At 35.4% G+C, this 12,590-nt stretch overlaps 2 protein-coding genes across 3 annotated transcripts in view; one reads left to right on the top strand and one right to left on the bottom strand.

Annotated features, from left to right (window-relative positions):
• Positions 1–7,338, top strand: part of LOC147563841 (RNA-binding NOB1-like protein) — a 47,516-nt gene extending 40,178 nt beyond the window's left edge. For both annotated transcript variants that reach the window (XR_015225416.1, XR_015225415.1), the window contains exon 7: positions 7,280–7,338. The gene's annotated coding sequence lies outside the window, so the exon portion shown is untranslated. The remainder of the gene's footprint in view (positions 1–7,279) is intronic.
• LOC147563840 (uncharacterized) lies at positions 213–12,277 on the bottom strand. The gene is made up of 2 exons (XM_086659334.1): positions 12,115–12,277; positions 213–427 (listed from the first exon to the last, which is right to left on the bottom strand). Exons 1-2 carry the CDS (start codon positions 12,275–12,277, stop codon positions 213–215), a joined length of 378 nt encoding a protein of 125 aa, XP_086515460.1.
• Positions 12,278–12,590: the final 313 nt, after the last annotated feature.

The raw sequence follows: 12,590 nt of genomic DNA, 5'->3' as shown, positions 1-12,590 counted from the left end.
TTATTTATTTATTTATTTTTCTTGAGTTTTATATTTTAATTCTATTTTATCACCATCAAAACCAATTTTAAATCTCAATAGTTTTAAGGTTAGAATTAATTTAACTTAGTCTCTGAGGAACGAACCGGTCTTACCGGAACTATTACTTGACGCCCGTATACTTGCGGGTGGAAACCTATTTAGGTAACTTTTTAGGTCCATCACCTTCCTTATCAACCACGACCAAATACTTCTTCCCAATTTCTACCATCAACATGTTTAATCTCAACATGATTCAAAGTACCTGAATCAATACATTTTACTGTTAAAGCCACTCCATCTGGATCTGATCGTGGCACATAATACGACGCAATTCCACAAATTTTGCAGAAATTGTGTTTTGCAGTTTGAGTACCAAAAGTGTAAGTAGTAATGAAACTATCACAACCTATCAATTAATTTGAAATCTTTCGATGGAACAGTGAAATTGGTTAATTTAATCAGCCAAAACTAAATTAAGAATCACGGGGAACAAACAGCCACCGAACTGCGTTGGCACATCATACCATTTACAATGATCAACTAACTACAATTTAAAGTAATTGTATGAGGTTTTGGAGGAAACTGATTTCATAGGTTCCCATATTAAGTATTACCATCAAAACTAGTATGATTCAACAGTCCTTTATATTGTCAAAAGGAATAACAACTTACTATTAGGGTTTATGGGAATAACCCTTAAACTAACAATTAGTTGAGCTTGAAGAAGGATGTGAACTATTAGTAGATGAGTGCGACAACTGTGTTGAAAGGTCAAATATGATCTAGAGTTTTGAGGATGGGAACTATCAGTAGATGATTGCGATAATTGTGATGGTCAACTAATTATTCCAAATGGTCAAATAAATGTGCATAAAAGGTTTTGGAGTGCATAAGAGGTTTTGGAGTGCATAAGAGGTTTTGGAGGGATTTTACATTATTGTATACATGAAATTTTAAGGCCACCATTTCCGACAACCATAGTTTTCGGGTGTGAAATTTTAAAGGGAATATGTAAAATTTTAGAAATTTTATGGGGAAACAAATTTTAAGGGGAAATCTAACATTGCTTCTTCCTCTTCTTCATCATCTTCAACTCTGGCCACCATTTCCGACCACCATCTCCGTCCACAACCACCACCATTTTCTACCTCCTCTCCCCACTCTCTCTCTCTTATAGTTTGTCTCTCTATCTCTGCCCCTCTCTCTCTTACCGTCACTTTCTTAGACCTGCAAATACAAACCCTAACCCCAAGTACCGATCTCTCTCTCTTAGTCTAATGGGACCTCTCTCCCTCGGCCCCTCTCTCTCTTACATCTCTCTCTCTCATACACAGCCCCAGCGAAGGAAGCTCTTCATTCGCCGGAACAAGACCTCGAGGAGGGTTTCACCAAACCCACCTCGAGGTTTCATGGTCGACAGACCACCAACATTTCGTGGGAAGTTGTACCACGAACCATTTCGCGGCCCGACTTCCCACGAAATGTTGGTGGTCTGTCGACCACGAAATATTTCGTGGTCGACAGACCCACGAAACCTCGAGGAGGGTTTGGGTTGTTTGTGGTACGACTTCCCATGAAATGTCAGTGGTCTATCCATCACGAAATGTTTCGTGGTCGACAGACCCACAAAACCTCGAGGAGGGTTTGGTGAAACCCTCCTCGAGGTCTTGATCCGGCGGAGGAAGAGGTTCCTTCGCCGGAACTGTGTATGAGAGAGAGATGGTAAGAGAAAAAAGGGGCCGAGGGAGAGAGAACGAGTTTAGGGTGAATGAGAGGGAAACGGAATATTTGGGTTTGGTGATCGGAGAAAACGAGATTCAATGATAGAGAGAACGAGATATAGTGAGAGAGAGGCAGTGAGATCGATAAAGAGAGAGGTGGTGGTCGGATTTTGATGAAGATGTTGGTGGTCGGATTTTGGTGAAGATGTTGGTGGCCGGATTTTGGTGATGATGGTGGTGGCCGGATTTCGGTGATGATAGTGGTGGCCGGAATGGAGAAGAAATGGTCAAAAAATTTGCTTTCCCCCTAACATTTAGAAAATATACCGGTCAACTAAAGTTGACGAGTTTTTGACAAAGTCTTCACATCCCGGAAACTATTTTGATTTCCCCAAAGCCCTAACCAATTTTAAATGCCTCTCACTGAAGTGTTATTGGCGCCACTTTTCTACACAATCTCATCCTAAAATTTGGCCTCAGAGAGAGGCGCTAATAACACTCTGAGAGAGCGTCTTTAAAACCACCTTACATACAACATATCATAATACTCGTATATTATGTATTTTATATGTATGTAGTGCTGCTTGGACAACACAACTGCATGTAGTACAGTCAGTAAGGAACACTAGCTAGGCAAGTCATACTAAGAATGTAGTTCCACGCATCGGCTCAATACGACTTTCCCCGTCCAATTCCAATTCTTCATTACAAGGCCCAGCTGAAAGGTGGCATTCTAAAAAACAGCATACGAACCGATAATTAGTAGTATCTGTTGATGAAATGCCATTGCATGGATCTCCCTCCACATCACACCAAGAGAAGCATTTGATGACTAGGTAAAAGCACAAGGATCAATGCCCTTTGGTCTTCTCTTTGATAGTCCCATTGGGATAATACAGGGCCGTGTGGTGGGGGGTGCGGGCTGTGCGTCCGCACAGGCCCCCCACCACATGGGGCCCGTTTCTACCTTGCGAGGATGTAGCGATTTGTAACAAGTAAAAAACATTTCACAGTGTAAACATCTATTATATTAAAACAGGTCAGTCGGTTATCCAGGGGATAAGTCTGACCGTCCATTTTATTTTAGAGATTTGGTTGGGAACACATCCGACGGATGATATAAATTTTTTTTTTATGTAAATAAATTAAAAAAATAAGGATATTAGTGTCAACAAATTATTGTTTTGAATATTCGGTTAGAGTCTCCCTAAAAAAACTACATCCCCACGAATTTAGTTTTTTATTACTTTTGGTCAGGTCCAAAAAACTACCCTAAAAATCTCAACTATTTAATATTTTGTTTCAATTTATAACTACTTACCCTTTCACTAAACCCGATCTCTCCCTAAAATTTCTCTAATTTCTTCTTTTACAATCTTTCTGTATCTTCGTTTATCAACTCAGTCATGGTCTTTCTTCACTTTTTTCTAACATTGTTTGGTCATCATCTTTCCCGCTCAAGTTGTTTTATTCTTTACTCCATTAATAATTTCTTGCTACGTATTTGTCCTCTTCGTCTTCTTTCATTTCAAGTTCCTAGTCCAAAAATCTACCCCTAAACACACATTTAGTCCCCCCTAATATTAATATAGGATTTTAAGCCAAAATAATAATTATAATGGATATTTAGTCCAAATTAGTTAAAGTATGTCTAGACTTCAAAGTTACAGTATTTTTCTGTTTAAAAATTCTTGTTTTGTTTCATAAATTACTTGTTATTTATTGTTAAAGTTTCATACTTTATTTCATGTTTCCATACTTTATTTCATTTTTTTTAAATGTGTCATACATAACACGTTATTTATCAACAATGTTTCTTCCAAAACGAAAAGGACTAAAAACCTATTTTTTGGGAAGATTGGACCTTAAACTTTTTTTGAACTTTATTTTGGACCTAAAACCCATGGACCCTATAGATTATGATATTGCATTTATTTTATGTATATCGTATAAAAATATATTGAGCAGTGGCTCCATGTATAAACTCAACTTCTTAAATCTAAAATATATCCATCAACTACTCCATCTTTCATTTTCTCATTTTATTGTTTGTAATTTCGGTCTCTCCCTTTCTCATTTATCCCTACTATATGGTTTTGCCGCTTGACCACTTAGTTTGTTCTAAAATCTAGGTGGTGGAATTTCAGTTTTTTGAACCACTCATGTTTTACCTAATTCATTAGGGTGTCAGAAACCATCCCCAAATTTCTTTTTCTTTAAGTTATGTTAACGCTTAGTTTGTTCATTTCCGTTGTTTATGTACAGGAAATTGATGTGGTGTAAGTCTACAGGAAATTGATGAATGGATTAAAGAACACAAAAAATGATGAATGGAAATTGATGAATGGATTAGTTTGTTCAATTTTTTCAAGTTATGTTAACGCTTAGTTTGTTCATTTTTGTTGTTTGTCTACAGGAAATTGATGAATGGATTAAAGAACACAAAAAAATGAATGAAGTATAGAATTGATTAATTTATATTTCTTTGTAATATACCTCTTTTGAGAAGCAGTAATAGTCTCATGATTTTTTTATTTTGGTATTTATTTTTATGTCAAATATCATAGTCATTGTCGGTTTTATATTTTATGTATACCAATATAAAAATATATTGATCAGTTGGTTCCATGTTTGAACTCAATTTCTTCAATCTAAAACATATTCATCAACTACTTCATCTTCCATTTTCTCGTATTATTGTTTGTAATTTCAATCTCTCCCTTTCTTATTTCTTTGTATAATATAGTTTTGTTGTAATTTCAATCTCTCCCTTCATTGTTTGTAATTTCAATCTCTCCCTTTCTTATTTCTTTAAAGAATTGTAAAATTTTCAAATTTTTAACTTTATGTTAACATTTAGTCTACAGGAAATTGTGATTAAAGGATGAGTGGATTAAAGAACACAAAAATAAGGAATGAAGCATATAATTGATTAATTTATATTTCTTTGTAATATACTTCTTTTGAGAAGCAGTAATAGTCTCATGATTTTTTTTATTTTGGTATTTATTTTTATGTCAAATATCATAGTCATTGTCGGTTTTATATATTCGGTCTTAAATACAGATTGGTTTACATTCTACTATCTTTGATTATATCAATGTAATATCTCACTGTAATTGTTCTTTGTAATCTCCTATAGTAGTTGTTCTTCAATTTATTTTTTCATCTATTGTTTATATTTTTTAATTCTTTCTCCTTCATATTGAAAATAATGTGTTTCAAGTAATTTTATGGTTTGATATAGATATATTTATTTTTCGTTTCTACTTTAAATTCCAGTACAAGTTTTTCAAGTATTTTTTTTAGAACAACAACTAGGTGTCCACCGCGCCTTACGGGCGCGGTACATCCCTTTTGGCTACGCCGTCGTGTCTAGAATATGAGGGAGGTCGTACTTATCAAGATCAACTACGTCTCATTGGTGTGTGTATATCAAAATCGTGCATATATGTAGACGTTTATGCGTCGAAGAATTCATTTCCAGACCATCTAGGATGAAGCAGAGACATGTGATTCGCATTGTTAATGCGAATTACAGGTCTGTGTATAATGTTGGATGGTGTAGATATGAAGTCCTCGACGTATAAACGTCTGCGTATATGCACGATTTTGATATACACACACCAATGAGACGTAGTTGATCTCGATAAGTACGACCTCCCTCATATTCTCGACACGACGGCGTAGCCAAAAGGGATGTACCGCACCCGTAAGGCGCGGTGGACACCTAGTACAAATAGAAGTAGCTCAGTTGGTTAAATGCTTCTCTATCCATGCGGGAGGTCCCGAGTCCGAGCTATCCTGCCGACAATTTGTATAATATTTATGTTGTTTTTTGAAAAACACTAACACTTGTGTGCTTTCTGACTTTTTTCTTTTTAAGAGCACCATACTTTTGTGATTGCTACCTCATTGTGTGAACGCGAAATCCAGTTTGAGTTTAGTAACCTTTTGGTATATTCTTTTGCTCGTGCACTTCACCTCCCTCTCAAATTTGTTCCAAGTCAAAACCATGATGGACTAATCTAATTTTTCTTGAATCGTACCAGACTAACATTTGATTATCTAAGAAAAAATTTTAATTTGTCATCATAGAAAAAGAAAGCAAACAAGCCTAGACGTTAATTCCTTATTCTCGTAGTTCAATTTTCATTTTTTGAATTCTAAAATAATGTTTTATGAAATAAAAGATTCTCGTCAAACCAAAGAAGTTTTACATGGAAAGTGTTATCATATATTAATATCATACATTGAGTTTGGATTATTTAACGATTCAATCTTTATTTTATAGTTAAATGGTACCAAAAAAAAATTATGTTAAAGAAATCTTTCAAATCTCATGTTATAATATAAAAGGGTCCGATTTCAAGTTTGGCACCGGGCCCCTAAATTGTTAGGCACGGCCCTGGGATAATATGTTGTCTGAAATGTGAGAAGGGTGTTCTACGAAGGGTACGTAGCGGTGATAGTTGGATAATCGGATTATTGTAGCGTGTCATCGGATTAACTTGGTGGCACAAAAGTAAGCATTTAAAAAAGATTTGGTTGATCATAAATGGTTAAGTTAGATAAATTTGTATATTGTACGGACGTACTTTAAACTTTCATAGTTTCTGATTTCTATAACTCTAAGATCAGCTCCCACAGAAGGTTCTATACCCCCATGACAAAAAAGAAATCAAGTAACTAAGTACAACTTTTTTTTCCCATGAATACCTCATCCTTGGTACAACATGGAATCCATTTTTGTAACTTATGGTGTGTTTGGATGGCGGAATCATGAATCCGCGGATTCATGAGTCCTTGGAATTCATGATTCCACGGATTCATGAATCCTAGTAATATTTTTTGGCTTGTTTGGCAACTAAGAATCCTATGATTTATTATTATTTGAGTATTTTTAAACGTCTTTAGAAAGAATACGATTTTTGAAAAAAATAATGATTTTGAAAAAAAATAATGATTTTGTAGAAGGAAATATTTTTTTTGTTGATTTTAAGTTTGAAATTTAGGTTCATTAATCAAAAATCCTAGCAAATCCTAGAGGGTAGGGTGGGATTTTGGTCCAATACAAATTTTGGAATTAGAAATCCTTAGGATTCAAGAGTCCTAGGATTCTTGGTAGCCAAACAAACCAAGGATTCATGAATCCTACCAAATCCCACTTTTGATAGGAATCCTACTTAGGAATCCTGTAACCAAACACACCATTAATGTTTTTCACTGCAGGGAGATGACATTTTCGTTCCCGACAATGTCTTCAGCCACGCCCCAGATAAAAGAGCTCCTTTACATCCACCAATCCGAAAAGCTCTTGTTGTATTTAGTGGAAAACGGAACCCTAATGATAATCACTTTCTTGTTATTCTAAGCATTGAGTAATTTCGAATTTGATGAAGCCAGTGACAAGTTATTTATTTTCTTCTCTTCTTTTTTTCATTTTTTATAGGTTGATGGAAGTTTGAAGGAAACTGATATTATAGACTTTTGATTAAATGTGTTTTTGGTGCGCAACAATAACATTATTGTCGAAGTGCGATTTTGCTCTGTTATTTTGAACTTGAATGAATTAAAACACTGAGTTTACTCTTTATTTATCCATTCTTAAGATAACTGACCCTTCAAACTCGATGAGATGCTTTGTGAACCAAATGCTTGCAAAATAATGAAGGGTTATTTCCCTAATGGCCCCCTACTTTGTGACCAGCTTCCCGCCTGGCCCCCTACTTTACGAAAAATACCCATATGGCCCCCTTCCGTTATAACACCGTCACTCTCTCTCCTCCATCATGTTTTCTCTCTCTGCCAAGTCATGCCACATCATCTGATACGCCACCTCATCACCTTCTCCGGCGAGAGTCGCCGGCCGGCTAATTTCCGGCCGACGACTTCAAACATAAAAAAAAAAAATTAATTTCTCTTCCTCTATCTCTCTCTAAAAATTTTTTTTTTTTTTTTCTTTCTTCTCTCTCTCTCTAGAACTGAGTTCTAAAGAGAGAGAGGGGACCTTCAACAGACTGTTGAAGGTCCGGTCGACCTTCAACAGATCTGTTGAAGGTCAGGTCGGCCTTCAACAGCTCTGTTGAAGGTCCGGTCGGGACCTTCAACAGATCTGTTGAAGGTGACCGGACCTTCAACAGCTCTGTTGAAGGTCGACCGGACCTTCAACAGCTCTGTTGAAGGTCGACCGGACCTTCAACAGAGTTGTTGAAGGTCGACCGGACCTTCAACAGAGTTGTCGAAGGTCCGGTCGGGACCTTCAACAGTCTGTTGAAGGTCCCTCCTCTCTCTCTCTAGAACTCAGTTCTAGAGAGAGAGAGAGAAGAAAGAAAATAAAAAATAAAAAATTTTAGAGAGAGAGAGGAAGAGAAATTTTTTTTTTTGTTTGAAGTCGCCGGCCGGAAATTAGCCGGCCGGCGACTCTCGCCGGAGAAGGTGATGAGGTGGCGTATCAGATGATGTGGCATGACTTGGCAGAGAGAGAAAACATGATGGAGGAGAGAGAGTGACGGTGTTATAACGGAAGGGGGCCATATGGGTATTTTTCGTAAAGTAGGGGGTCAGGCGGGAAGCTGGTCACAAAGTAGGGGGCCATTAGGGAAATAACCCAATAATGAACCTACTCATAATGCCTCCGATCCAACAAACGTATATACATGATCATGGTAGAAGTTTTTTCTTTTTGATTTTTATTTAACCCTCACTAAATTTCTAGTCAGGATCGAATGTGATACTGGACACCGAAACTTCAACCACGACACTGGTGATTGGTTCAATGACAACATATAATCAATAGTATCACTACACAAAAGGAATAGGTTAATTCTATTTTGGCTCCCATTGTGCGGCCAACTAGCTGTTTTGATCTTCATAAGTGTCTGACAGTTTGGTTTGGCCCCGTAAATTTTTACATGTTGACCCGAAGACCCTACTTTGTGTTATTTGGTGATTGGTCTCCTAAAGTATGATCCGCTTCCCGCGAGACCCTTAAGTTACACGAAATCGCACCCTAACTCGAATCTAATTGACTAATATTACCAAGAGAATATTTTGGATGCCTCAGCCTGCTTTTATAGAAGAACGAGTTGTTCATCCGCTAATAGAAAAATAAATATCCTTTTAGGGGCACCCCTCTCCACTGATGTCTAATTATAGATGTTTTACACTCCAATTAGCAATTGTTTTTTTTGCAAACATGCAGTCTAGAGTCTAGACACTAAAACACAACAAGAAAATGCTATGTTTATTAATAATAGTATTAGAAAATGATTTTTTTTATGTTGAAAAAATTATTATAATAACTAAAAAGGTATAAGTCTTTTCCTATTAGGTAGAAGTTACCAAAGCTTTTAATGTGCAGTAGTAGGTAAAGTTTGAAACAATATTGATAATTATGAATAAGGTCATTTTTTTTCCTCATTCCCAAAATAACTTTACCCACTAAAACTAATTCTTCTCTAGAAAATATCATTATCTTTTTCTTTTTCTCTTCTTCAATGGACAATAAATTCTTCTTCTTACCTGATTCAAATCTTCATGGATTTGGAAAATTAAGAGTAGTCTAAATACGATAGGGCAACGATCGAGAAGTTTAGTACATCAAGTACTGCGATTGTAGTTTGAGAAGATTGAATCAGATGTTTATTCAAATAAAAGAAAACATGATTGTTGCATGAGATGCTACTATCTTCAAATCGAGATTAATAAAGGAAGCAGAAGATGAAGAAACAACCAGAACCCTAAACTATATCACCACCATGAATACTTCCATTACCAAATCGAAAATCAACATCAAACCCTACGAAAAATCTTGATGGCTAGGGTTACTCATTCACTTTTTCTAGAGAGAGAAAATGCAAATCCACGAAGCAATGGTGAACTTTGCTTATTAAAAACATTGATTGAAGTATTCTTTGTTTTTGAACCTCGGTCGATTAGGATCCCAAATCTGTAACCTTAATTTAAATGATGATGATGAAGATGCAATTTTCCAAATTTGAAGAAGAAATTTCGGTTTTTTTGTTATCGTATTGCAAATCGAGTTTGCAAAATCTGAGCCGAGATCATAATCTGTAATGCTTGCAAATCCGGTTTGCAGTTTACATTTTGCAAACCCTAGTTTGCAACTTACATTTTGTAACCCCCAAGTTTGCATTTCACATTGCGGAAACTTCTGTTTGCGATATACATTTTTCAAACCCTTATTTGCAATGATTGGAAACCCAGTTTGCAAAAAGAAAAAATAGTTAATTTCTATTTGGCCCCCTACTTTGTGACCAGCTTCCTTTATGACCCCCTATTTTTCATAAATTCAAATATGGTCCCAAGTTTTTGTGTAAATGCCATAAGTACCCTTTCTATATATGTATTTTCAAAATAAAATTATTTTCAAAAACTCTCTTCTCTCTCTCTAAATAGTCCGGTATTTTCCGGTCGACGACCTAAACATAAAAAAAACTCTCATCTATCTCTCTCTCTAAATAGTCCTGTAAAGGTTGCCGGCCGGGAAATTTTCCGACCGACAACCTAAACATTAAAAGAAAAAACTCTCATATCTCTCTCTCTCTAAAAAACACCGGCGAAGGGGTTTCCCTTCGCCGGAGTCGTCAACAGACCGATCAAGGTTTAGGTCATAGTTTAGTTAGGCTTTAAGTTTGTTCTTGTTAAATTTTGCAGTTATATTGCTTATCACATCTTTGATGTATCAACGACATTGTAGTGACTATCGTACTTCGTAGCCAATTTCAAAAAAAAAGTTATATAGATTTAAAGTTTTAAAAATAAAATAAAAGAATTAGTTACATAAAATGATAAAATGGTACTTTAGTCTTTGTATGTTTTTTTTTTACCGGGATAATAATTATGAAATATGTTGTGTTTTTCTACTCATTTTCAATATTATTTTGGCCTTCTTAATTATTGTAGCAATAGATACTTATATGTATTCCAATTCTTCTCATCCTTTCACGAAAGAATTGTGTGGGCGGTAACAACCCGTAAACAATCTATAAATGGACATGAGAAATCTAAGTTTACGTCGGTGGAGAAGGTGTATTCCCAAATTCCCTATGACTTTCCAAGAAAATAAATGAGAACAAACAACCCTTAAAACCATGCAGCTTTAATCGGCCAAATCTAAATTAAAAATCATGTAACCATGAGAATTTTGTGGCACAACATATTATTTGTAGTGCTTAACTAACTACAGTTTAAAATAACTAACCAAGTTGATAAAAGTCACACGTTTTTAGTTGGGTTCTCTTCTAACTATAAAAGAATTCATCATAAGCTTTCCCTCAAATCTCATGCTACTCTTTTACCAAAGCTTTCCTATTCTTTTACCATAGCTTTCCTATTTGAGTTTGAAGGTAGTAAGATTTTGGAGGAAATTGATTTTATAAAAATGCCATCTTTGATTGGATATTTAGTGTTACCATCTTGGTGACTCGTGTCAGAATGATGGTTAAATTACTTGATTGTGGTTTGCAATCACGAAGCGCGAAAAAGTTTACAAAGACACTCGGAATACTAGTAAACATCTATCTATGAAAACGTTAACACCATCCTTTTGGTAACAGTTTAGGAAGAAAATAGTGTTACTAGGGTGTGAGAATAAGAAGTTTTCTTAAGAATAAATAGAGGTGTAAGAGGAGTGTATTAGTAATAAGTGTTTACTTTAAATGGTAGTTAGAGTTTGTTTAGGCTTAATCACAAACTCTAACTAACAACTCTCCCATCTAAAAAAAACACTAACAACTCTACTTTTTACTCCATTCTCTCTCTAAACTCAACTCTAAAAATAAAGATGTATGTCATAATCAGGGCGGCCCAAGTAGTTGGGAGGCCTAAAGCGAACTAATTTTTGGGGCCCTTTTTCCACTAGTTATAAAAATGTTAATTTTTTTGTTGTAACAAAAAAAGTAGTATGAAAATCATAACTTTAAATCATAAATCTGAATTATATAAGGAGATCCAATTTACATATTCAGATAAACTAAATATCTACCGAAAACATTCTTCCAACCTTTTAAAAATTTAAAATCAACACTTATTTATAAAAATAATTCTTATTCTTCAACATTAAGAGATCCCAAAATGAGATAATGTAATTGTTTTTTTGCTAAAACCTAATTTTAAATCTTTTCAAATTGGCACTTATTCTTCAAAGTTAGGATAGAAATTAGATTAGGGCTAAAAGAAAAGAACTATTACTTGTTTATATTGTTTAGAGAGAGAATTGTTAAGAGTTTGGATTAGCACAATCCACAAGCGAGAACATTTGAACAACAAAAATTTGTAGAGGGAAAACCATATACTTTTTGAGCGGTTCATATAGCATCTCACGGGGCTGTTAATGAGTGGGACTTACACTGCATATATGGTCCTCCATCTTTATCTAATAGGAGAGCATTTTGGGAGCAATTTACTGCCATTATTTCAGCGTCTAACGAACCTTTTTGCTGCATTGGGCATTTGAATGCCATTGGAAGTAGATCAGAGAAATTTGGTGGTTCAGATAGGATTCCTTTCATCGATTATTTTGCTAATTTTATGAATGCTAACGCTCTGGTCGACCTTGGATTTATAGGACCGGCTTTCACTTGGTCAAATCAGAAATCATTTAATAATCTTACAAGAGAACGATTAGATCGGGCAATGGCAAACCTAAGTTGGTGTGATTTATATCCCCAGTCTTGTGTATTTCATCTGCCACGATACAATTCAGATCACTCACCGATTCTATTAAAGACTGAAGGGTCAAAACAGCAACAACATCATTCATTCCGGTTCGAATCACAATGGTTATCTCACCATGAATTTAAAACAACGGTGGAACAAATCTGG

Source organism: Eschscholzia californica, unplaced genomic scaffold, assembly GCF_041429995.1.
Source record: "Eschscholzia californica isolate CP2 unplaced genomic scaffold, dmEscCali1.0.p SCAF_1, whole genome shotgun sequence".
Lineage (NCBI taxonomy): Eukaryota > Viridiplantae > Streptophyta > Magnoliopsida > Ranunculales > Papaveraceae > Eschscholzia > Eschscholzia californica.
The sequence above is the reverse complement of the archived record's forward strand: the minus strand, read 5'-3'. Positions and strand labels throughout refer to the sequence as shown.

Bases quoted from the DNA above. Each gene is read 5' to 3' on its own strand.
- LOC147563840 (XM_086659334.1), bottom strand. From the start codon at position 12,277: ATGAAAGGAATCCTATCTGAACCACCAAATTTCTCTGATCTACTTCCA. The intron at 428-12,114 runs GTAAGTCCCACT...ATTAATTGATAG, and splicing joins TGGAGGACCATATATGCAGT to GTTGTGATAGTTTCATTACT.